This window comes from Pyrus communis, chromosome 1, assembly GCF_041283825.1.
Source record: "Pyrus communis isolate YQ-2024b chromosome 1, ASM4128382v1, whole genome shotgun sequence".
Classification (NCBI taxonomy): Eukaryota; Viridiplantae; Streptophyta; class Magnoliopsida; order Rosales; family Rosaceae; genus Pyrus; species Pyrus communis.
This window is the reverse complement of record NC_142565.1, coordinates 5,669,583-5,696,916: the sequence shown is the minus strand read 5'-3', so window position 1 is coordinate 5,696,916 and position 27,334 is coordinate 5,669,583. Positions and strand designations below refer to the sequence as shown.

At 37.3% G+C, this 27,334-nt stretch overlaps 3 protein-coding genes across 3 annotated transcripts; 2 read left to right on the top strand and 1 right to left on the bottom strand.

Annotated features, from left to right (window-relative positions):
- The first annotated feature begins 1,688 nt into the window (after positions 1 to 1,688).
- LOC148699038 (putative protein disulfide-isomerase C1F5.02) lies at positions 1,689 to 4,461 on the top strand. The gene is made up of 2 exons (XM_088694415.1): positions 1,689 to 3,742; positions 4,008 to 4,461. The coding sequence occupies exons 1-2, from the start codon at positions 2,960 to 2,962 to the stop codon at positions 4,011 to 4,013; spliced, it is 789 nt and encodes a 262-aa protein (XP_088550541.1). The 5' UTR covers positions 1,689 to 2,959; the 3' UTR covers positions 4,014 to 4,461.
- Positions 4,462 to 10,589: 6,128 nt separating this feature from the next.
- On the top strand, positions 10,590 to 12,120 carry LOC137720151 (18.2 kDa class I heat shock protein-like). The gene has a single exon (XM_068459162.2). The coding sequence runs from the start codon at positions 11,480 to 11,482 to the stop codon at positions 11,939 to 11,941; it is 462 nt and encodes a 153-aa protein (XP_068315263.1). The 5' UTR covers positions 10,590 to 11,479; the 3' UTR covers positions 11,942 to 12,120.
- A 916-nt stretch (positions 12,121 to 13,036) lies between these two features.
- LOC137721553 (uncharacterized) lies at positions 13,037 to 16,245 on the bottom strand. Its single transcript, XM_068460650.2, has 3 exons — positions 15,644 to 16,245; positions 14,994 to 15,374; positions 13,037 to 13,846 (listed from the first exon to the last, which is right to left on the bottom strand). Exons 1-3 carry the CDS (start codon positions 15,941 to 15,943, stop codon positions 13,202 to 13,204), a joined length of 1,326 nt encoding a protein of 441 aa, XP_068316751.1. The 5' UTR covers positions 15,944 to 16,245; the 3' UTR covers positions 13,037 to 13,201.
- Positions 16,246 to 27,334: the final 11,089 nt, after the last annotated feature.

Here is a 27,334-nt window from a genome sequence, read left to right as displayed (position 1 = left end):
ATGTTGTGAAAAGGCTGCAAAACTTGTATCATCGACTAAAGGATTTACTACTTAAACATAGTTTGTTGTAACGGGCACATGTACAAACTCTAAAGAAAATTCCAAGTAAAAACCTAAAAAAATTTGTACAATCCAGCGCAAGCAATGAAGAAAGTTAATAATGTAGGACGTAAATATATGAAAAAAAGAATTAGGAAAGATTTTTAATTTTGGTGTTTTGGTGGAAGAAAAAGGAAAAAGATTCGAGGAGAGGTCTGATGTTTGTAGACATATTGGGGAAAATAAACAAAGACAAACAAAGAAATACACATACTGATTGGAGTTTTATAGGATAAAAATTAGCAGAAATTGATGAGTAGATACCTTAGATGATGATATGCAGAGTAACCTTGAGAGTTGATATAGTATGAAAGCTACAGTTTGCAGAAGTCACTAAAGCCAAATCCTTGATGTTTGGAGTGGGAAGTACATGAAAAATGAAACAAAAATTTGATAAGTATTAAATGGAGAGGAAAAAAAACCCATAGAGAGGCATAATTACAGAACCAAAAAGAAGACCAAAAAAAAAAGGCCGAGAAGTAAAAGTCACTGTGTAGGAACAATAATAAGCAGACATAGATGGTATCAAAGATGTAAAAAGTCTAGAGACGCTACCTCCTCCACAGGGGGTGACATTCAACCCGTTTGAAGTGTCAATTGTTCCACAAACGTAGAGTTATTTGTAAAGCTAATATCCTGAAATTAAGTGAATATTGGAAGCACATGTGATTTGAATTGAATCATTATATCCATTAGGTGTGAACCTTCCTAGCATCAAGATTGCAGACATATTAGTATTCTCCATATTGCAAATTTATACAGTGCATAGTTGATAACACTTGTGGAAGCACTGGAACACATTTACGCAGGATAGATCATTTTAAAAGCAACGCCTTATTCTTGTACCACCTTGATTTCTCATGAAAACAAAGAAAAGAAAAACAGAAGTATACAAGTACATTATTGTTGATAATTGCAAATATTATGAATTCCGAAAAGAAAAACTACAAATAACGCTTCAATCACAGACCTAAGCATCTAAAACGCTGTAGCCAAGATACCAGTCAAGACAGGGCTCAGCATCATGGATGAACTAACTTATCTGTGTCCTTGAGCTTGCTGCATGTCATATGCACCCGACAAACTGGGCAAGGGAGACTGAGGAAAACTTTCAAAACCACTCTGTACCTAAAAAGTGAGGAAGGATCTAATTAAAGGATGGCAGAGATCTCATCTTTAGTCTGAGAGAGGAGTAGTGCTGGCAGAGATCTCTGGTGAAAAAACTAAAGATGGACCAAACCATTGAACAAAGATAACCCAGATTTTTAAAATTAAAATCACAAAAATTTGAACAAAGAAAAGAGAACCCACAACCAAACCCGAAACAAATATGTCGGAGAAGCATTCATGCAAACGAAATCCGACCGCGCATTGAAAAAAAAAAAAAAAGATGAGAGAGAAACAGAGACAGAGACGAACCTACTTGATATGATCTGTAATTAGTGATTAGCTTAATCACTATTAAGGGTTTAATTCTTGAGATTATTAGACTTATTCCTGATATTTAGTGAAGTCGGTTAGAAATGCCACTTGGCGGTAAAGGTGTAAAGTCTATAAAATGAACTGAGCTCCGTCAATTGTAGCAGATCAGAATTTACACACAAGAAATATAAACAAAAACAATTCAAGGGCTCTGCTTTCTCTCTCTCTTCCTTGTCTCTCCTTCTCTATCCTCTGTGTTACTTGCAGGTTGATTGAGGGAATTGACAATTGGATCTTATCAATGTTATCATCTTTCTCGACTCCTGGTTTCCCTCCTGTGCACGCCAACCCAATCCATCTTTATGCCATGGATGCTGCGGGCAAAGCTTCGATTCGCGAAGCTGTGATGCTGTATTCGTACCCTTCCTTGCGAAGGTCCGCCGTGAATTGGCTCTCAATGCTGCGGGAGACTCCACTCCAACCCCTATGTCCGCTATCAGCGACGGGGGAGAATCAAATCCAGCCCCAATGTTTTTCGATCACGGAGAATCGCACGATCTCGGTCATCCCAGCCTTCAAGGAGGTGGCAAACAACCGAGAATTCCATCGCCAATCACAGTCCATTCCGTTCCGCCTTTGTTTTCGTCATCACCATTGTTGCGAGCAATCACAGCTCCGTCTGTCAAGCCACAATCGTACTCGAACGCTTCACTAGCAACCCACACTAACAATAGAAAACCATTTTTGAGCAACCAGGAAGCTCCAACAAGTGTGCAAGGTCTGGGTTTTACTCTCAGTAATGAAGAAGCCAAAGCATCAAGCCCCCTTCAATGGTTACGACATGACGCCAATGATACCATCAACATTAAGGGCTATGGAGACCACTGGAGCATCAAATTACAGATTATTCGCCTCTGCAAGCAGCCGTCAACGAATACAAACACCACCAAACGTAGACATGAGGTATCGAGATCTTTGATTTACAATTTTAAAAATTGAAAGGCCATGTGACATTGGCTTTTCAATAGTTTCCTTCTGTGTTATACTAATGGAAAGGTGGTCATGAATGATGCTTATTTGAATGACATAAATGGTTGGGTCGACATGTATAAGGTTGGCAGGTTTGTGATGGTTTTGAATGCAGAGAAAGTGTTTGATGAAATAGCTAAGAGACAAAGCGAGGACGCTACGGGAATCCTTTTCGATCGAATGACACCTCTTTTTCATAACATGGTTGTATGCTCTCAATTCTGCATAACTATAGGTGAATTCTGGAATGGATGGGATCCGGGAGGGGAATTAGTTAAAATTCTAGGGGTGATGCTCTATTCCAAGCACCACGAGAACCATGGTGACAAGTACCGTTAATTTTTTATCCCACAGCTACACTTCATTAATCGTCCAATGCATTTTACTTGTTTACTACAAGTGATGCAATATGAGGAAGCTACTACTACATGTGAAAGTGTTTTTAATATTTCCGGGTGATCGGAGCTCCTTTATTGATGTCGGCAATGCGGGGAAACTCGATACGGTGCTTAATGTGGTAGATTCAATGTCGGATGATGATGGGGTTGAATTCTTTAACAATCCAAATAAGAAGAGTATGTTGTTTCTAAAGTTAACTGGTGAGTCTTCTGATGTTTTCAAATCAACATATCGTGAAGTTGCTGAGAAATATAAGAAAGAAGACATAAGCTTTCTCATTGGAGATTTGAAGGTCATAGTCACTGACAACATCCAAGAGTACGTCAAGTTCGGAAAATATGTGTTGCTGGAATTCTATGCTCCTTGGTGTGGACATTGCAAGAAGCTTGTTCCAATTTTGCATGAAGTTACTGTCTCAAATGAAAAGGATTCCGATGTCGTTATTGCAAAATTACGAGGCACTACAAATGGTGTGCCAAGTGACTTCGATGTCAAATATTTCCAGCAACCTCAACGCCCGCAGGACCAGATGATTGGTCACTTGTGTCTAAAGTTAAGAAAGGACTTGGAAGAATTGCAGCAACAAGAACCCCTTGATTCCCTTCTTAAAACCATCTGCTCGAGTATTTCACATTATCTATTTTACTCGCTTATAGATGTGCTCTACTTATTTCGTGGGGTTTCAAATGACTCGTTTTTTCAGTTGGTGTCCGAGATGAAAGCTATAGGAATTACTTCTTTTGCAAAAGCACCAATGGAATTTCTTAGTCCTGTTGAACTTCAACTAAGAATGGTGTGTATTCTTTTTTATTTATAGGCTGCACTTTTTATGACGAATTAGGCTATCCATGATAGGATAAAAGGCATAATCATCTCCATGAATGCACAGATCCCTTACTTCAAGAAAATATTTTCCATGATTGCCAACCATCTAACAAGTTTTCTGAATTTAAAGATTGAGGTCAATCTCCCTTTGAAGAAGGATGGAACGACAATTGCTTCAATCTTATTTCTATTAATTCATGGAATGCTTTTCAATGAGTTGTTATGGTTGGCAGAGATGAAACAATATTGTGATGATGCCACTTTGTCTAATGCCTCGCCATAATCCAAAGAAGTCACTGATTGCACGTACCCTTTATTTCTTGGAAGTCACTTCTCGAGTGGAGAGGAGCAGTGGCAAGTTTATGAGGAGGTTCAGGCTGCCGGAGAACGCGAAACTTGATCAGGTGAAGGCGGCGATGGAGAATGGGGTGCTGACTGTGACTGTGCCGAAAGAGGAGGAGAAGAAGCCTGAGGTCAAGGCCATTGACATCTCCGGCTAAACTAAATTCGCATAACCTCGATCGGTTACTTTTGAGTTCTGTTTTGGTGTGTTGTTAAGTTCTGCTTGTGCGTATTTCCGAGTCTCTCTGTATGTGAGATGAGTGATATGGTGTGTCAATTGTCATGTATGGGTTCTTGTTCTGAATATTATAATAAATCTTCATAAAAGTTTACATTTTATTTCCAGTAAGTGTCTCTGGGAGAAGGTCTATTTAATTTTTTTCCACGAATACGAAGAAGATGACCGTTCATGGCGTGATTCTCTTACTCTTAAAGTTTAGAACTCTAAACACTTGCGCATAGAATTGACAAATATACTTTCGATCTTCACATCTGCTACTGCTATTGGGAACCAGCTGCTGAGCTCGTGTGTCCTATAGTGGTCGAAATTCCTAGCTGCTGTTTTTGGTTTATTTTCAAGGTTATATTTTCAACTGGTTTTGGTTTAACTCGTGAACAAGGTTATATTTTGAAATTTTAAACTAGTGATTGTTTCTTTAATGAGGATAAAACAAAGCTTTTGAGTATTTTCATGATCATCCTAACCTTGGATGCAAAAGGAGATCGATTCCATCCTTAACACGATTAATTACTTAAGTGAAATCAACGTTGTATTTTACTCGGTACACTAGAGTTGACATATTCTTTGTTGTGAATTTTGGTAAGGTACAACAATGCGTATACGCGTAGGCACTAGGCATGTGTCTTTAAGTCATCCTGCAATTATCTTAAAGGTACGGTGGAATTATGTTCGCCATTTTAAGTTATGCTGGCGATGGTTATTTAAACCGTACAAAGCGCGTTTTTAAAAAAGGTTATGTCTTTACCAGTAGAGATATTGCAATATTGTGCATATCAACCAAACAAGACTTAAGTTACTACGTCTTTAAATCACATTGAGATTTTAGCCTATGCGAAGTATTGCATGAATGATTTTGGCAGAGAGGCGTGATTGATCACATTAGAACTTTATGTGGTTTTTCTTACATCGTTGATGTTCCAACAACGATTTATGAAAAAACTGATGCATGTATCGACCAATTAAAGAAACGATTCACCAAAGGTGACATTACAAAGTGTACTATGATGAAGTTTTTTTTCACTCATCGGCAACAAGAGCATCAGGAGATCAAAGTTTAGCAAATCCGATCCTAAGACAATTATGTTGACCTCTTCATGAAGTCAATACGAAGTCTACTTTTCAAAAGCTTGTTCATGAAATTAGACTACATAAACTCTTAAATTTATGTCACTTATGGTTCTCTTGGGGAGTTTTAACGAACTCATGAGAATGTCTACAGTATATTTACATAATCTTAACATACTTTTGTTCTTATTATCAAGAAGTGTTTTCCTACTGAATCTTTGCTAACCTGACGAAATTTTTTAATGAAGTACCTACTCTTGACTGGTCATACACTTGTGTGTTTTAATAATCATTTTGAATATGTGAAATATCGAGATCTTGTACTAACTCAATTTTTGTTTGTAAGTCTATTGGTTGTCAGAGCAAGGTTTTTACCGATAGCTGACGACAACAACCGCATCACCTAATCACGAAGAATTGATGCAGCTATTTCTTAAGTTGTACATACTTAAGTAGGAGTGTTATGAATAGAATCATTAATTAGGAATGTGATTGTGTAAACTTAAAGTAGAATTCCATAAGGATTTGGAGATTCAATAATTATAGGCTTTGTATTACTTATAAGGCAAGAAAGTCCATCATAATTAGTGCTACAGGTGAATACACCATTCTTATACACATGAGCCCTTCTCTCTTTGCCGTCTCCTTCCTCTCTCACGGTCGCAGATCTGTTGTCCTTACTTGTGTTGTCTTCTCTCTAATTTCTCAACACGTGTACCACCCATTTCACCTAGCCTTCACCCCCATTAAATTTTTAATAAAACTAACAGACTAAAACCTAAAAACAAAGAAACTAGCAGCCACTGTGTCCCTACCCACCCCGATCCATGCAGTCCTATGCGCTAGCAACCTAAGCAGTCACCCATGCCAGCCTCCTTATGCACCAGCGTTACCCTTACTTGTACTTGCCGTCATCAAAATCTTCCTGCATCCATGGGCGGATTTATTAAGGGATCTAGGTGGCTTTAGGACCACTCGGATGCTCGGATAATTGACTATGAGAACTTCCAAGGACCACCCCATTCTGGTTAGTGAAGGGAAGAGCAACGGCTGCATAACGTTCTGGCTTTTTGCAAACTAGATAGAAAAAGAAGAAGACCAATTTTTTTAAAACGGTATCCTAGGTCACTTGCTACTAAATCACATTAATCATTTAAGCAAAAAGTAATGCTAGGGAGACTAAATTTGTAGAAAAAATTTGCAAACTAAATGATGTGTCACCAATAAAAAATGAGCACGTTTATCAATGCTTAAGTAATAATTCAATTATTAATTTTCATGTCATTTAGTTTATAAATTTTATCTAAAAATTTAGTTTTCCTAGCATTACTCTTAAATAAAACGGTGAGCATCAATGTGGTGTTTGAAAACTCATTCTAGGTCACGCGGGAGGCTGAGAGCCTCATCATTTTTTTAATAAAAAAAAAAAAAAGAAGAAGAGTTCGCCTTTCAAAGAAAGTCCACCCTTCTCAAATTAACTCCTTAATCCTCGGATTTGGATCCCATCCAGATCCAAATTGTGGGGATTCTAGGGATCACACATCTTAGTCATTCATCGTGCATCGTGTGTTTATAAATCATTTGACTTGTTTTATATAAAATTAAACACAAATAGTACTTGAGAAAAACTGGCCACGACATATGATGAATGTCTAGGATGTAGGGATTCCTATGATCCACACAAAGTGAATCCGGAGAGAATCCTCTTTCCTTATTCGGAGAGGATCCTCTTTACTAGTTGACAGAGTCCTATAGTGGTGGAAATTCCTAACTGCTGGTTTTGGTTTATTTTCAAGGTTATATTTGCAACTGGTTTTGGTTTAACTATGAACAAGGTTATATTTTCAAATTTTAAACTGGTGATTGTTTCTTTTGGTTTTTAGTTTGGATATTAATAGTGTTCGCACCGTTTTAATGAGGGTAAAACAAAACTTTTGAGTACTCTCATGGTCATCCTAACTCAGGATGAAAAACGAGATCGATTTCATCCTAAACGAGATCAATTACTCGAGTGAAATCATCGTTTTATTTTACTCGGTACACTGGAGCTGACATATCTTTTGTTGTGAATTTTAGCAAGATACAATAATACGCATACACATAGACACTAGATAAGTGTCCAAGTCATCCTGGAATTACCTTAAAGGTACGGTGGAATGATGTTCACCTTCTAAGTTATGCTAATAATGGTTATTTAAACCATACAAAGCATGTTTTGAGAACGGTCTATGTCTTTGTCATTAAAGATATTTCAATATTGTGCATATCAATCAAACAGGATTTAGCTGCTACGTTTTTAAATCACATTGAGATTTTAGCCTATGCGAATTATCGCATGTATGATTTTGGCTGAGGCGCATGAAAGATCACATTAGAACTTTATGTGATCTTTCTTACATTTTTAATGTTCCAACAACGATTTATGAAGACAACGATGCATGTATCGACCAATTAAAGAAATGATCCATCAAATGCGACATTACAAAGAATACCGTCACGAAGTTTTTCTTCACTCATCGGCAACAAGAGCATCAGGAGATCAAAGTTAAGCAAATCCGATCTTAAGACAATTATGTTGACCTCTTCATGAAGTCAATAAGAAGTTTACTTTTCAAAAGCTTGTTTATGAAATTAGACTATATAAACTTTAAAAATTATGTCACGGATAGTCATTTTGGGGAGTTTTATAGAACTCAAGAGAAATCTTATAGTATACTTACATGATCTTAACATACTTTTTTCCTTATGTTCAAGAGTAGTTTTCCTATTGAATTTTTATTTACCTAACGAAATTTTTTGATGAAGTACCTACTCTTGATTGGTCATACGTTTGTGTATTTTAATAATCATTCTGAATATGTGAAATATCAACATCTTGTATTAACTCAATTTTTCTCCATAAGTCTATTGGTTGTCAGAGCAAGGTTTTTACCGATAGCTAACGACAACAACCGCATCACCTAATCACGAAGAATTGATGTAGCTACTTTTTAAGTTGTACATACTTAAGTAGGAGTGTTGTGAATAGAATCATTAATTAGGAATGTGATTGTGTAAACTTAAAGTAAAATTCCACAAGGATTTAGAGATCAAATAATTATAGGCTTTGTATTACTTCTAAGGTAAGAAAGTCCATCATAATTAGTATTAAAAAGTCACATGTTAGGGGTGAACACACCATTCTTATACACATGAGCCACTCTTTCTCTGCCGTCCCCTTCCCTTCTCACGATCGCGGGTCTGTTATCCCTAATTGTGGCGTCTCCTCTCTAATTTCTCATCACATGTGCCATCCAATTCACCTAGCCTTCACCCCATTAATTTTTTAATAAAACTAAGAAACTAAAACCCAAAAACAAAGAAACTAGTAGCCACTGTGTCCTCACCCACCCCGATCCATGCAGTCCCGTGCGCCAACAACCCAAGTAGTCACCCATACCAGCTTCCCCATGCACCAGCGGCTACCCTTACTTGTACTTGGCGTCACCAAAAGCTTCATCCATCCAGGGGCGGATTTATTAAGGGACCTGGTTGGTTTCAAGACCACCCGGATTCTCAAATAATTGGCTATGAGATCTTCCGATGACCACCCCAGTCTGGGCAATGAAGGGAAAAAGCAGAAGCCGCATAATGTTCTGGCTTTTTGCAAACCAAAAAGAGAGAAGAAAAAGAAGACCAATTCTTTTTAAAACGGTATCCTAGGTCACCTGCTACCAAGCCACATTGATCATTTAAGTAAAAAGTAATGCTTGGAAAACAAAATTTGTAGAAAAAAAAAATTTCAAATTAAGTAATGTGTCACCAATAGAAAATGAGCACGTTTATCAATGTTTAAGTAATAATCTAATTATTAACTTTCATATCATTTAGTTTATAAATTTTATCTAAAAATTTAATTTTCCTAGCATTACTCTTAAATAAAACGGTACAGTGAGCATCAATGTGGTATTTGGAAACTCATTCTAGGTCACGTGGGAGGCTGAGAGCCTCACCATTTTTTTTAATGAAAAGTAAAAAAAGAGTTTGACTTTCAAAGAATGTCCACCTCCACGCAAATTAACTCCCTAAAAATCTAATTGTGGAATTCTATGAATTCTTACATCTTAGTCATTTATCGTGCATCATACAATCATAAATTATTTGACTTTTTTATTTAAAATTAAACACAAATAGTATCTGATGAAAACTGATTACACGATGTATGATGAATGGCTAACATATGGGGATCCCTATGATCCCAAAAATGGATCTGAAGAGGATTCTCTTCCCTAATCCCCAGTTCCCACCCCGCTGAACTGAAGGCCACCATCATCAGCACATAACCAATCTCTTCTCCAGTCTTCACACACCTATTGGCACTTCAAGATCAACTTGGTATTTATATTCATTCTATGTGCTAAAGAAATGACTTTTCTCAATTGTAAGGGATTAGTAATCTTGATAAAAATGATGAAACAAAGGTTACATGAATTGTTGTTTGTACAAAAATTATGAATAAAAAGTTGTAGTTTATCGTTTAATGTTTTAATTTTATTTTCGTCTAATTTTTTGGAGCGTTTTGTGAAACTTTATAAGCCTAATTAAACATGGTCCATCACCCATATCACCGATATGGTTCCAACTTAATCACCTATGACTAGGTGTTGGGTTTTATCCCAAAAGGACTGGTTATATTAGGGGTAAAAACTCTTATATATTAATTGTATATTATTTGTCATATGATCTATGTGGAATCTTATTCTCCAACACTTTTTTACTAGGACTATCTCATGTTAAAATCCTGAATCCGTCACTGTCCTCATCTACACTTGAGAATTTCAAATAAGTGGAGTTTTCCAATTGTCCTTGATAACAAGAGGATTCTTGGTTGGGTAATGTAAATTCATGATACAGATGAAACTGTAAACATCTAGTCGTGCTTAGGTAATGTAAACTTCATGATTAACATGAAATTGTAATGTATTATAGTGAGAGTATGGTTAGTCGAATGCAATTAGGTCTATTAAATTGTTAGAATTTAGGCTTTAATTTTCTAGTAGATGAGGCCCTGCCGACATCAAGTCGGAGTGAGGGTTAAACAAGCGATGCGAGGTTGCTGGCGTGAGGAAATGTGGGGGTGAGGTGAGGGTGGTGTCGGAGTAGTTTCTCTGATTTTGTTTTTAACTTTTTTTTTTTTTTTTTTTTTTGGTTTATTAAAAATCAGCGTAGTTAAACTTGAGATTAAGTAGTTGGATACGTATAAGAAATAAGCGAAAAGACATTAAAAAAAAAAAAAAAACATCAAATTGGGGACATCAAACCCTAAGTCATCTCTCACCTATTTTAAAATTAGTTTGACAAAAACCACTTAGTACTAAGATTTAATGATATTCATCTTCATTTGTAAGTAAGAGGTTTTATGTTTTATTCTCTCTAAAGACGAATTTGAATCATATTATTGTTAATCTATTGTGAGATTTAACCCACTTTTCTACCATCTTAGTGTAAATAATATCGTTTATTTAAAAATTAGTTTGACAACGTAATTGAGTTTAGTATTTTTTTTTTTTTTTTTTGAATTGTTATTAGTACTTCAAAAATCTCATTTGACATTCCAAACGTTCTATAATTAGAAAGAAAAATACACTTATGAGAAGTGCATAATAAAATTTTTAAAGTGCTAATAACAATTTTTTTTTTTTTTTATAACTTCTTAATTAACAAGGTACGTAATTTTATAATACCAATTTGGAGTCTTTTATAAATACCAATTATGTTTTGGGCCGAAAAGGAACTAGCCCAAAAAAAAGGCACTTTCAAGAACTTCGTGGAAGCTAATGGAACTCTCTGGTTTTTTCTTTTTTCTTTTTTTTTTTAATTTTGTTTTATCTCATTCTGGATAGCTGCAGAACTTTCTGGAGTAATCAGAGAAACCTTCTGTGCCGTCTTGTATATATAAAAGTCACTCGGCTGCCTACTCAATCAGATAGAATAATCCAAAGCAACCTAAGCTAAAATCTCTCACTCAAATCCTTAGAATTCACAACCAGCAAAAACCCAACTCTAATCCAGCATCTAATGGCTCTAAGTCTCTTTGGCGGACGTCGAAACAACGTCTTCGACCCCTTCTCTATGGACATCTGGGACCCATTCGAGGGCTTTGGCGCTCTGGCCAACGTCCCCTCCTCCGCCCGTGAAACCACCGCCATCGCCAACACCCGCATCGACTGGAAGGAGACCCCGGAGGCTCACATCTTCAAGGCGGACCTGCCGGGGATAAAAAAGGAAGAGGTGAAAGTGGAGGTGGAGGACGGGAGGGTGCTGCAGATCAGCGGGGAGAGGAGCCGGGAGCAGGAGGAGAAGAACGACAGGTGGCACAGGGTGGAGAGGAGCAGCGGCAAATTTATGAGGAGGTTCAGGCTGCCGGAGAACGCGAAGGTTGATCAGGTGAAGGCGGCGATGGAGAACGGGGTGCTGACTGTAACTGTGCCGAAAGAGGTGAAGAAGCCTGATGTCAAGACCATTGACATCTCCGGCTAAACTAAATTCGTATAACCTCGGCTACTTTAAGGGTTAATGTCGTACGTATGTTAAATAATCATGGTTTGTTGTGGTGTTCGCATCTGCTTTTTGTTCTTGTACTTCAGTGTCTCTGTTTCAATTTTCATGTATGGTTTCTGCTTGTGAAATATTATAAACCTTAATAAAGGTTTTGAGTACGCTTAAATTCAATCAATTCATATTTTTTACTCATAATTTCAATGAATAAACAATTGTAAAATTATCTGTCCTACCTGTAAGAGTTGAGATGCAAGAATTGGACGGGGGTACGTGCCCTTCTTTTCTTCCTGGTCGCGCTTCCTCATCCCACTGCTCTGGAGGATCTGACCATCCTCCACATGAACCTTCACCATCTCCTTCCGGAGCCCCGGCGCGTCCGCTTTGAACACGTGCGGCGTCGGCGAGTAAGTGTGGTCGGTATGAGTTGATATACATGTTATTGTATAAATAGTAGGATATGTGTTTTAAAAAGTTGTAAATTTAAAAAATAAAATTTTTTATGATTTTTATTAAAATATGTGATGTATTATTTGTATTTTTATCACAATTAAAAACAGGATATGTGTTTTAAAAAGTTGTAAATTTAAAAAATAAAATTTCTTATGATTTTTATTAAAATATGTGATGTATTATTTGTATATCTATCACAATTAAAAACTACTTTTTCGAGTTGATGTGGGGGCTAACGACGCTTCGGCTCTCAAATGGGTTCAGAATCAGCGACATCATTTGAGGGGAAATTTTTAATTGTGATGAGAACGTAAATGGTATATTACGTGTTTGTGTTTTAATAGAAGTGGTGGTAATTTTTATTTTTTAAATTATAAATTTTTTAACATATATATTTTATTATTTATATAATGATACGTAATGTATTATTTTACGTATCGATTATATTGAAAAATCCTTTTTATTTGAGAATCTTCTAATCAATAATGCAATTTTGGATTTTGTATCGTCGGATAAGGACCGTTTGAATTTGGGCGAATTTTATAAATCAGTGATTGGATTTCTTGAGAGTTTGATTGCGATGAACGAAATACAGCCGTTACGTGTCGGCAAATATTGTAAATATTATAAAGCCCAATGACTCAATCCATTAAAGCTCAATGGCTCAAGCCCATGCCCACTTATCTCATTTTATTGAAAGCGTGGCATACGATGGTATCTAACTAACTAACGAATATCAAACTCGTTAATGTAAACATTATGTACAAAATAAAAATTAAAATAACGAATTTACAAGGATTCTTGACCATTGCCATTGCTGTTTGCCGAATCATATTCAACATCGAGTGCAGCGACTTTCGAAGCACTAATTCTCGACGAAGCGGATCCGATTTTGTACGGCAAATTTGAATGCGCACTAGGGACCATAGCGTCCCGTTTTCCTTCCTCTTCCTCTTTCTTTAGGTCACCGGGGGGCAAGAAGCAGTCCATGGACAAACCCTTTATGTTAAAATCGACCTCCTCAATTTCCCAAGCCTCCTCTATTCGCGTTCTCGAATGGCCTTCCGTGCTGTCACCAAACCTAAACAACGATGCACATGTCTTGCCCCCGTGCGCGATGCTGATGCCTTCAACGTTCCGGTAGTCTTGGACGTAGGACTCCATTGTGGTCTCCCAACAAATGCCGTGGTCGTTGCCGGCGGATTTGATGCGGAGGAGGTGGGAGTCCTCTAGTTGGACTAGGAGGCCGGTTTTTTGGCTGAAGTAGCCCCAAACAGTGTGCCTTATTATCTCAACGTTGGTGCTGCTTCTTGCTTTTAGGGTTGAGGGTTCGGCTTCTAATTTTAGTGTGAAGCAGTCTTCGTCCTTGATTGCTTTCTCTCCAATGCAAACTGAGTTGCTGAATAAGTTGGCTGTTGACCTCGGATCAAGACCCTGTTGAGTACAGAATGTAGTATCAATATTATATTTGTGCGTTAAGGTTTTTTTTCTTTTCAAACTAACGATACTATCTACTGTAAAAAGTGAGGAAGTGGGTTAAGTTTTACAATAGACTAATAATAATGTAGTTCAATTTTGTCTTTGGCGTAAATCGAACCTAAAATTTTTTACTTACAAATAGAGAGAAATATCAATAACCATAGAATTAAGTGGCTTATGCATTAAGGTATTTTTTAAAAAGGGGATAACTGGTGACAAATCACGATTATCTACCCCTTCAGGGGGTCGGAAAGGCATTTTCAGCCTTCCTTTAGCCACAAGTTTGGTTTCCACACTAGCAGCGAGTTTCGAACCTAAGACTTTCAAGCATTTTTTGTAATTTTCTAAGGAAGTCATGCAATTCGTCATCTACCACCGGATTACTAGCTCATGGTTTATGCATTAACGTATTTAATTGTGTTTTTTTTTTATTAAAAAAAAATTGGACTTTTTCAAAACAAGCAAAGAAAATAAAAAGCTAGTTAGGTAGGGAGAGTGCTGAGAAACGTGCAAGTTTGGCCCACATGAAAGTGGCCATATATACACTTTAGAATAGTTTGATGGGGACATACCAACATAGAAGTCAGGGCTTCCTAAGGGCAAAGTCAAAAGAAACCAAAAGAGAATTAGAGAAAAAAGGTCCTCAAACACATCCTTTGGCTAAACTTAATGAACTATGAGCACTTATACGCGGCTAGACACACATACGTCAACGAGTGACAATAATTTCATGAGAATTTTAACGAAAAATTCTTGATAATGTTCATTTTAAGTAAAAATCATATTTTTACATTAAAATGTCAATTATGATACTATTTACTTTACCGCTTATTGTCCTTATAATTAAAACTTAAAGTTTTCAAACTTTTTTCATTAATTTTCCTTAATTCCATTAGATACCTCGTTAAAGTGTGTATATATAATTGATAATCATTGATGCATTGTGAGACGTTTCAAAAACTTTAACGGATGACAATCATGAAAGCATAAATCGTGATTATGTATGTTTCTGTAACTTTGTTATCTTGATCAAACGGTGAATAGAAAGGCATGACACTAAAAAAACACCCGGAAAGGAAAGAGAGGTGGAAGGAATTAGTACCTGAAGGAGACGCCGGAGAGGGCGAGGCGGGCCTCGAGAGGCATGCGAGTGGTGCCATGGTGTTTGGCGCCAAGCCACCTTTCCATCACTCCCTGCACTGATCTTGCAACCAGACACCACCAATTCCAAGCACCAAAGTTCTGGTCTCTTCTGCCACAGCACAAACCCACCCATCTCACCGCCGCCGCCCACTGATCTCAACAAGCTCTTCACCTTCAACTTGTTATTGCCACCATTCAAGCTCCTCTCTCCAGTACAAAACTCTGACGCCGTCATCTTCACCTTTCCCATTGCGTACATGCTGTCCACTGAATCCAAAGCCTTCTCTCCTCCAACTGCCGCTATGTATTGCTTGACTATGTACTTCGCCATTGAAACTTCCTACAAATCATAAGACACAAAAAATATTAAGGAAACTTAATATGTGACCAAAAGTTATATGTCAAACGCACTTTCATGGGACTTGACGTCAAATTCCTTACAATATAAGACGTTTATCTTGTCATCCTAGGAATCTGGACCACTGATCTTCTTGTCAGATTGGGTGATCCAAATTTCAGTCTAACAACATAAGCATTAATGTAGTGCATAATTTGATAAGAGAACGTTGTCCTAATAATATTTTGAACAATGAAGTAAAAATGACGTACAATAGGTTGATCTTTGATGGAGCGGCTAATGGGTTGGTGATCTTTTGGAATTGGTAAGGGAATGAGAGGGGCTCCAGTGACTCCAAGCAAGAGCTGGACTTCGGCATTTTTGCTTCCAAAAATCGCGTTGGGTGATTGTGATCGGTCGTTGTTTGAGGGTTTCATCCACGACTTCATGTTGTGCCATGAAGTGGTGGCGTTCTTGTGATTGCCTGAAATGTACATCTCTTCTGGGATTGGGACCTCGAGGACCGTTTCAAGCCCATGTTCGCAGTCCAGATTTGGACAAAGCTTCCTCATGACGATGACAACAAAGATCAAAGCAGATTGAATGGCAAAAGAGAGTTTAGGAGGAGGGAGGAGGGGTGTGGGATTGGTGGAGAGAGCTATTCTATGTAGGACTAGGAATACTAGGAGCAATTGAGGTGGTTGCGAGTTGAGTCTTGGATTCAAAGGGAGGAAGTAGGGAGGGGTCTTTGCACTCTGCAGCTGTTAAACATTACCAACCAACCAATGGCTCTCACTCTAACGTGGTTTGCTTTGTCTGTGTCGTGTTTGCACGCTCCTCTCTCTCTCTCTCTCTCTCTCTCTCTCTCTCTCTCTCTCTCTCTCTCAAACTTGGTTTGTTTTTATTTTATAATTGAGGTAGATTGGCATCCAAGGAGTAAACTTCTCATCTGAACTCAAAGAGTATGTTGAATGAAAAAAAGGGTTAAAAGAATAGTGTTAAGGCTATTAATTAAAGGTAGACTTATTCCTTTGTGTGACCCTGATTTCAACTACCAACCAGGACCGTTTAGGCCCTTTAGGTTGTAGGAGTTGGATTACGATGACTTTTCGACGGTTAAAGTCAATAAACTTATAAAAATTAAATTAAAGCAACAAGTATTTTTTGTCAATATGAAAGCAGTAAGCTCAAGGATCTTATGAATGGAGAATGGGAAAACAAAGAGATCATGGAACTTAATGATCAATAAGGACCTACTTGATCAAATTTCTGATTTTTAGTAATGAAAAATAGGGACCTGGTTGATCCAATTCCTGATTTAGGAAAAATGTCGTTGTATAAAGAAATTATGGATTGTAAAGTCGTATTAATACAAGAAATATTGAAAAATGCAGTCCTAATCGCTTGAAGTAAGCCTCTTCAGAAATTCATATATTTTTATATTCTCCAAAATAGGATGTAGATGATTCTCTCATATCATAAACCTATACTTGATACTCACTCTTTTATCATTGCGAAATATATGTTGGATTGACTGCGTACAGTAAAACAAAGCTCATTCACAATACACCCAAAAAGAAAGACAAAAAAAAAAGACGAGAAAAAGATAAAGTAAAAAAAGTATATAACTGTGGCATGTGTTGAATATAGGTTACATACTGGAGAATTAAGAAAATAAAATACAATATATAAATGTATGATTTCACTTTTAATGACACCGAATTTTTTTATGATAAAAACTTAACAATAAATGATTAAGTTAAAATAATATCTATATGATTAGGAGTGGATCAATGATCCGTTTCTCTGAATATCTTACAGCATCCACTTTACCGACTTTAACCGCAGCATATAATTTGACGCTAAAGCTTTTTACACATTAAAACGGAAAAGAATATAATCATAATCATCATCATTGGATGATGCTGCCGGAGCATGCGACCGACATTTTTATTGAGTCGACACTCAATCTAATTTTCTCTCTCGATTCCAATATTTTTGCTGCAGCTGCTGCATTGCATTAGCTGTATCTGTACGTGCTTAATTATTTTTGTTTATTTTTTTAATGAATTATTTTGCTTTGTTTAGCTAATTAAGCAATTTGTCCTTGGCAAAAGGGAGCTTTTGATATTGGTGCCTCATTCCCCAACTTGTTTGATTAAACATTTATAGGTTTTAAGTTTTAGATTGTACCGCCTCCTCTAAATGAGGAGCCAAGTAGATTACAAAACATGATTTCATTTTTCTAAAATTTATGAGCACTGTCATTCTTTCAAGCGTTGGGAATTTATTTATTTTTACCAGTAGATATTTTCCTTCTGAATTTAGTATTTCAATTCCATTAAAAATTGTCATTATCTTTTTTATTTCATTGTTATCCTTGGAATCTGGAAGTATTATCTCAATGGCTTTTGAATTTGAATTGTACTGGTTGCTTACGCAATATATGACAACAATTGTACCCAAGTTAAATATGATATACAAACTTGCTTGGTACACTAAAAATGTATACCACTGTTAACGTACCTATTTGAAAAACTATCAATAAAAAATTTAAAATGTAGACTTTAAACAAATGTACCCAATTATTGACAAACGTACCATATACCTTCCAACAAACGTACTAAATTATAACTTCTAACGTACCTTTTTCTTATTAATTTGATTCTTGGGTGCATGTTATCCCGAATGCTTTGGTATATTTGAAGGCATAACTAAACGTACCAATTTTGTACAACTTACTTTGGTTGGGTACGTTTGGCATGATCAAGTTTGAAAATAGAATAATCTTTCTTTGTCTTATACAACTTGGATGAGTGACTAATTATTATTATTATTAATGGTTGGTACGTTTTTTGTGTAGTTGGTGTGTAAGTATCAATATTTTGGTACATTTATTATGTAATGTTAATTTGGTGCATATCAATTATTTGAGATGTATAAAATACGTTTATTAATTTATTTGTACCAGTTATTTGGTACGTAAAATAATAATATTGTAAGACGTACCACTCATATGGTACGTTCTAAACTGCCCAAATACGTTCTTCGTCCATCACAGAAGCGTGCCTCTTAGGCAAGGTGGTTCCTATTTGGTATGTTTGAAGATATTGCCTCCTACAAACTTTTGTTTGACTAGCTAGTGCGGCTGGTGGCATTCTCATTTGTAGTGCTATCATTTTTACCATACCAAATTAAGGGTTGCTCACCAAGCATCATGCCCAGATCAGAAGCATCGGTTAGAGAACAAGGAAAGAATGCTGAAGAAGAGTAGGAAAAAAAAAAAAATTAAACAGCAACTTACCAGCCGCACCCACAAGTAGCAAAAAACATCGAAAACATCAAGCAGCAAGAAACCTAAAAATACATCAAAAGTGGATTACTATTCAAATGTGAATAAATAAATTTATGAAAGCAACCACTAATTCAAATGGAAGAGCCCATCCAAATTTTAGACGTGAGAATGAATCTGGATAAACACAACTAATAATTAAAAAAAATATATCCCTGAATAAAAGGCCATGCCATGAAAAAAGAAAATGAAAAACGTCCGAAGAGGAGGATAAATTCGGAATTCAATATGTAGCATTTTAATTTGAAGAAATATATTAATGACATAAAAATTGATTAAATAAAAAAAATTTGATGTGACACCCAATCAAAACGCCTTAATCATAATTTGAAAAGGCATAGATGTTTTATCAAAATTTAAGCACCTTAATTTAATTATCCCTTTGCAAAACAAGAAACTGGAGGATACAAAGCTCCTGGATTAAAACCCTAAATTAACTGAGTCGGTGTTCTGGGGTTGCGACACGTGTTGCTCTGCTCTCAATCATGTCCAGCACGTTCGTATGAAATCTTGAAAATATTATTGTTTTATTTTTTTATTTTTTTATTTATTTGGATTAACTCTTATAATCCCTTGGACTTATTACAAAAAAAAAAAAGTATTGTTGTTACAAACATTCCAAGGGTGATGAGAGAAGTGATCTATCAAGATATGCAACGCTGTCTTGTATTATTGTTAGTGATATTCATATTTAACCAACAATACAAAAACATAAACACCAAAAAAAAAAAAAAAGCATAAGGCATCTGTTGGACTCTTATATATTAGCAGATGAGTTTATTATCTGATCCAAATAATTAACCATTCTCTTAAAGCGCTAGTCCTTCATAGATATTTTCTGTTTAGGGTGGCGCTAGGCAATGTAGGACGTATATTTGAATGCACGCTCAGTTCAATCCGGGAGGGGGGGCGGGGGCCGTTGTGCTAAGATAAACATTATCGAATAGTACCTTTTAATGAGAGATATGAACAAGAGGCTTTGAGAAAACTAGTGTGACTATCTATTTAAACCATATTTGATAAACCATATGACATGATAATTGATAATTGAGTTATTACTTAAATACTGATTAACGTAGGTATCAAATTTAGCATTCAAAAATATTTATTTATTTATTTTTAGTACAACGATAGTTCTACTGCTAGACTAAGAAAACGAAGGACTTCAACCCATAATTTGGTTTTTATTTCTCACTTCACCACTTGCTGCTACGGGTACTTCTAATTTCTAAATCAAATTATTAAGCCATTTGATTATTATGATTTTCCTGTCATTAAAATCTTTTTTTTTTTTTAAATTAAAAGCAATTTGATATATAAGAAAAACGAATAGAGAAAGAAGGAAATCTTGAATGAGAGTTTCAATGACAGAGACGCGGATTGAAAATTAGTTACAGAAAACAAAGAAATAAAAGTAAGGTTCACTTTCATGCTGGGCCACGTGATGAACCGAGAAACAAAAAGCAATGTCTAAAAATATTTAGATATTATCAAGAGACTAAGTAGGTCACCGAAATTTCTGATGAATTTTCAGGAGTTTTCATCTGACTGTATCCCATTGAACTCTCATATAATTTCCTTGAAATATACCATTTTCCCTAACTGGATTGGTGGAAAGTCTCTGGAAGAACACCATCTCGATAAGTTTCTTTGCATACAAGTAATGCAGCTGTCAGTGTTTACTTTTCTTTATACAAGCTGTTTTCGAGTTTGGAGGATGTGGCAAACTAATACAAGACCTATCATGCGGGAGCAACTTGTATTATATGTGTATACTGTCGCTATGACATCTCGTATTAATGATAAAAGACACATTACATTATAATATTAGTACATAACCCATGATGACTGGTATACTATGCCATGAAAGTCCTTGCCATGGAATGCACTTACTATTAACCGCATAAACCCTAAACTTAGAAGCTCATATATATCGAATACAGGATCTCGGGTGCAATTATAATAATCACTTGATGCAACTTATTGTTAGGATAAAAGATTAGGATTGTTTTACATTGCCAGGTGTCACAATTGTATTGGGTACTCTAGAAGTCAGTTAGTATTTATAAGGATGTATGATGTAATAGTTGGATATAATGAGAATACAGTTTCTCTCTCTGCATTCTCTCTCTTCGAATGCTTTCTTGAGTTCTTCATAATTTCTTCTTCATAGTTTCTTCTTAGCGTTATCATGGTATCTTCGCCTGCCATGGTTAACACCTGTGATTCACGATTCCTGTGCTTCCGCTCGTCGTCGTCGTAGTCGTAGTGGTCATGGTTGTTTCGGTGACCAACATCGGATCCTTGCTGGTTGTTCGCAATTTCAGAGAAGTGCTCATTTCTCAAACCCTAAGTCGGTGGCATTTCTTCTTGTCGGTTGTTCGGTCTGCTATTGGAGCCTGTTGATCTGTTCGTCGATCTGTGCACCTACTGCCGTGCCGTGATTTGTGTAGTCGTCAACGGTTGATTTGTTCGTCGGTCTTTGCAGCTACCGTCGTGATCATCTTGAGGTGTTTTCTTTCGATTTCTTAGTATTGATACTTGCAAGATTTTGTCTATCACAATTATTGCTTCGTGGTACTTCTTGCTGCGTGATTCTTGAGGTGTTTCTCTGTTGATTTCTTGATCTATTGATTACTGTTCGTTCATTATGGTTACGGCTGCACAATTAGCCCTCACTCAATCTCCAATTTCGTCGCTTATACCTAGTGTTGGAAACACGGTGACTGTGAAATTGGATGATTCCAATTATGTTACTTGGAATTTCCAGATTTGCTTGTTACTAGAAGGGAATGGAATTATGGGATTTATTGATGGAACCATTCCTTGTCCTCAGAAATATACTGCGTTGGAGTCTGATGATGAGTCGATTGTAAATGACTCTCCACCGACTGATGCCTATCAAGTTTGGCATATTCATGATAAAGCTCTTATGACCTTGATAACTGCCACACTATCTACTGCTGCTTTATCTTGTGTTATTGGATGTCAAAGTTCCAGTACTATGTGGAATCATTTGAAAGAACGATTTGCTCATATGACTCGCACTAGTATTGTTCAAATGAAGATTGATCTGCAGAACATTAAGAAAGGGTCAGAATCGATTGATGCTTACCTGCAGAGGATTAAAGAATGTAGGGATCAGTTAGCTATTGCTGGTGTTGTGATTTCTGATGAAGATATTGTGATTGTGGCTTTAAGGGGCTTACCTACAGAATACAATACCATTAAGTCCGTGATTCGGGGCAGAGAAAGTTTGGTCTCTTTGAAGGAACTTCGGTCTCAGTTGAAGGCCGAAGAGTCTACTTTGGAAGACGGTCTTAAACAACCACATTTAATGGCAGCTATGTTTGCTAATGCTTCCAACACAACTTATGAAACTGGTGGATCTTCCAATTCTCGTCCATATACTGGAAACTTTGATCTGGGTTCTCATACTGGTCCATATACTGGTGGTTCTTCTTTTTCACCAATGGCTCAGTTTCAACAATTGCCATTTCCATCTCCCAATGGTCCTGTTGCTTTTGTTTCTCAGACTGGTTCTGGAACTTACAACAATTTCAGGGGGACTAACTATCGGCACAAGGGTAAAGGGAAAAGGTTCAACACTGGTTTTCAACAACCTTCTGGACATCACAACTTTGCTCAACCCTCTCTTCCGTCACAGTCTCAGTTTCAGAATTCTGGATCTCCAATGGCTTCGGGACACTCTTTTCAACCACTGCTGATTTGTCAAATATGTGATAAAAAGGGCCATGTAGCTTTGAACTGCTTTCAGAATGGCTGCCAAATCTGCCACAGAAAAGGACACACAGCTGCCACTTGCTTTGACAGGAACAATACTGGATCTACGCCTATGCCTCCTTTCTCCTCATCTCCTCTGATGTTTCCGCAGCAGTCATATCCTCAGACTTCTTCACAGTTGCAGCCCCATCCTCACTCTTCACCTTCATTTTCCTCTCAAGTGCAGCATCCTACTATGATGTCTTCATCACAGTATCCTAATGGAATGATGTCTCCTCCCAATAATTCGCAGGCTGCTTTTACTGCACGCACTAATTTCTCACCATCAGCCCCCACACATGAGTATTGGTTGCTGGATTCGGGAGCAACTAATCATATGACATCCGATTTGTCCAATCTGCAAGCTGCTACTCCATATGCTTCATCAGAAACTGTGACTGGTGCTAATGGTGAAGGTTTACAAATTTCTCATATTGGTCAAGCTAGCTTATCCACTCCTTCTCATACACTTGAGTTAAAATCTGTGTTACATGTTCCACAATTGTCACAGCACTTACTGTCTATGTATCAATTATGCAAAGACAACAATTGTAGGTGTATTGTTGATGAGTTTTCTGTGTGTATACAGGACAAGGTCACCAACAAGGTTCTCTATCAAGGACTGAGTAACCAAGCTGTCTATCCTCTTCCACTTCTCAAACCACCAAAGACTAATCCTGCAGCTTTTCTTGGACAGAAAATAAATGATTCTCCTTGGCATTGTCGATTGGGTCATCCCACCAATTCTGTTTTACAAGTAGCTCTTAGTAAGTCAGCTATTACTTCCTCTTGTAATTCCCCATCTCAAACTTGTACTGCTTGTCTCCAAGGCAAGTTCACCAAGTTGCCTTTTCCTGTAATGGCTTCCAAATCTTTTGTTCCACTTGAGGTCATTCACACAGATGTATGGGGTCCATCTCCTACCAAGTCTATAGAAGGGTATAGCTATTATGTGTCGTTTATTGACGAATGTACACGATATACATGGATTTTTCCCATGAATAATAAAGCTGCTGTCTTTGAGATCTTTGTTCAGTTTCATGCCTATATTCAAAATTATTTTTCTGCAACTATCAAAGTTTTGCAAAGTGATGGGGGAGGGGAATATGTTAGTACTCGATTTCAAAACTTTCTCACCACCAAAGGCATTGTCCATCAAAAATCTTGTCCATACACCCCTGAGCAAAATGGTTTAGCCGAAAGGAAAAATAGGCATCTTGTTGAAACTGCTGTTACATTACTTCAACAAGCCTCTCTTCCATTTAAGTTTTGGTTTCATGCATGTGCCACAAGTACATATCTTGTTAATAGACTACCTACTTCCGTGTTGAAGATGCAGTCTCCATTTGAAGTGTTGTATAAATCCCCACCTACACTTGCTCACTTGAGGGTTTTTGGGTGTGCTTGTTACCCTTCCTTAAAACCTTATAGAACCAATAAACTTGATCCTAAGACTACTATGTGTCTATTTTTGGGGTATGCTGCTCAATATAAGGGGTATATTTGTTATGCTATAAGAGATAATAAATTAATTGTCTCTAGGCATGTTTTGTTTGATGAATCTGTCTTCCCTAGTACATATGGTCTGTCTTCTTCATCCTTCAGTCCTACTGTCTCTTCTGCATCCATTTCAGGTTCAATAGCTTCTCCTACTACTTTTAATCATCCTCCTTTTATTCCAATCCCATTTCCACACATATCATCTTCTCACCCATCAGTTACTCAGTCCGATTTTCAGCAACTTGGTGATCTTGGTCCTCCTGGAGGCAATTCTGCTTCACGGTCTGCATCTCCCTTGTTGATGTCCGAGTCTCATCCTGATGTACCAAGTTCTCAAGTTCCAGATTTGCAACATGTTTCTGTCGTCAGTTATAATACTCATCCTATGCAAACAAGGTCCAAGTCAGGGATTTTCAGAAAGAAGGTTTTTTTCTGCTGTTGTTCACGAAGATGTCAAGGAACCTCAGTCTTTTAGTATTGCTGCTCGATCATCTCAGTGGAGACAAGCAATGACAGAAGAGATGGATGCTCTTATTAAACAGAAAACTTGGACTCTTGTTCCTCTCCCATCTCATAAGAACTTGGTGGGTTACAAATGGATATATAAAGTCAAAAGAAATCCTGATGGATCTGTGGCTCGGTATAAGGCTCGTTTAGTGGCCAAGGGGTTCTCTCAAGAAGCCGGCCTTGATTACTATGAAACGTTCAGCCCCGTGGTTAAGCCTACTACTGTTAGGTTAATGCTATCATTGGCTGCAACAAAGGGCTGGAAACTTAAGCAGTTAGATGTGAAAAATGCGTTTCTGCATGGTTTTCTAGATGAAGAAGTGTATATGTCTCAACCACAAGGGTTTATTGACAAGGATCATCCAGATTTTGTTTGCAAGTTAGAAAGGTCTTTGTATGGCCTCAAACAAGCCCCTCATGCTTGGAATGCACGGTTCTCGAGTTTCCTTCTCAGTTTGGGCTTCACATCCTCTTATGCCGATCCTTCCTTATATGTAAAACGTGATGGTCCTTCCCTTGTTGTGTTGTTGTTATATGTTGACGATATTATACTCAGTGGTGATGATGATGTCCATGTTCAGTCTGTGATCAGTCAATTAACCAGGGAGTTCGATATGAAGGACTTAGGGGTCCTCCACTACTTTCTTGGGCTGCAAATTGAGTATCAACCTCAGGGCTTGTTAGTTCATCAATCCAAATATATCAGGGACTTGCTGCATAAGGTACATATGTTTGACAGTAAGCCATGTACCACTCCCTGTCATCCAAATCAAAAGCTCTTAAATCATGGTAGTCCTCCATTCCATGATCCCGGTCTTTATAGAAGTATCGTCGGGGCATTACAGTATTTGACTTTCACCCGCCCGGATATAGCATATTCTGTCAATCAGGTATGTCAGTTTATGCATTCTCCTCTTGACAGTCACTTTGTTGCTGTCAAACGCATACTGCGGTATCTCAAAGGTTCTCTGCATCTTGGTTTGTGTTTCCAACCTGGTAATTTGGATATAAGAGCTTACACTGATGCGGATTGGGCTGGGGATCCCAATGATCGACGGTCGACCACTGGGTTTGTTGTGTTTTTAGGTGATAATCCAATTTCCTGGAGTTCCAAGAAACAGCATACAGTTAGTCGTTCTTCAACTGAGGCAGAATATCGCGCAATGGCAACTACCACTGCTGAAGTTGTGTGGATTCAGCAGTTACTCCAGGATCTCTCTTTATCTCCTTCAACAACTCCTTTACTTCATTGTGACAATATCTCCGCCATGGCTTTAGCCACCAATCCCATTCTCCATTCTAAAGCTAAACACATAGAGATCGACTGTCATTTTGTGAGGGAAAGAGTGCAGCAAGGCACCATTATGTTGCAGTTTGTTAACTCATCTGATCAGTTTGCTGATATTCTTACAAAGGGTCTCTGTTTTCCATTGTTTAGTTCACATTGTCACAATCTTATGCTAGCCGATGCCCAACATAAAATTGAGGAGGAATGTTAGGATAAAAGATTAGGATTGTTTTACATTACCAGGTGTCACAATTGTATTGGGTAGCAGGCGTCACAACTCGCACAGACCACCATAATAACAAACAAACAATTATTTCAATTTGTTTCTTTTCCAATTTTTAGCATTAGGAAACTATGATTGATTCGTCCACTTAAAAATTCAAAAACAAAGAGAATGAATTCCCTACCCGGCCTAAAGAATTGGAGATTATTTGGAGTGAGTTCCCACCGCGACACCCAGCACGAGCTGTGTCTGTCGCATATTAAGATGGCGATCGCCAATCACGGCACCTTCCATGCAGGAACTCGTGCATGGACCAAATATTATCTGTTTGTTTGTGAATTTTGACATCTCCAATGGAAAGTGCAGACAGCACTCACCTCCCAGGGTGCTGACAATGTTCGTCTTTTCCATCTCCTACCTTTGCTTTCTGGACCCCTAACCACGTGTTCCATGTTACCATATTATCCATTTATTATCCATTCCTAAATTTCAATTTGTTTTGACATATTTTTTATGGGATTCACATATGTTTATGTATATGTGCCAGTAAAACACATGACAAATCGAGAATCGAATTAATTTTAACATCCGTATGTTGATAAACGTTGTAGAAGCCAGAGATTGAAACAAGTTTAACGCTCATCCCGACATATTCCAAAGGTTTCTTCAAAAGTTTTTAGATATATGCTAGTGGAAAGGATATGATTCATGATCGTAGAACATTATGTACAAGAGCAAACACTCTCGACGACTTGAGCTACAAGCCTCTTAAAGGTCTCGAAAACTTTAAGCATCGATGTCTCATGAAACATGCCAAGTTTCTGTACTAGTATCCTTACCCAACTTTTTGTCAAACTTTCCCAATTTCAGGGTCATAAATAGAAATATAAGCAGTAAATGTCAAACCATACTATGGACTGGTATGGTATTGCTATGCTTTGAAAAAAAATTTGTTTCTAATGTACTATGAGAATAAGCTCATTTTTGCTGTTTCACGTTTTCAGCTTTTTTTCACCTAAAATTGTGAAATAAGCTATTTTTAAGTGTTTACCAAACATCTTTTTTAGCTCAGCTTTTTTTCATACCCACTTTTTATAAAAGTATATTAGTACCAAACCAGTACTATATGTGTTTGACCTTGGTCAATCCGGATGGCCGATTGCTAGAACACTGCTCGGTCTCAGCAAACACATTGTTTGCAAAGCCAAGGCAATTCAATAACCAAGTTTAAGTTGAAATGGCTCCTCTGAATCCTCAGTTTTCAAACTTTTCACCCAGTTCCCATATCTTGCCTCCAAGAATTTAAAATT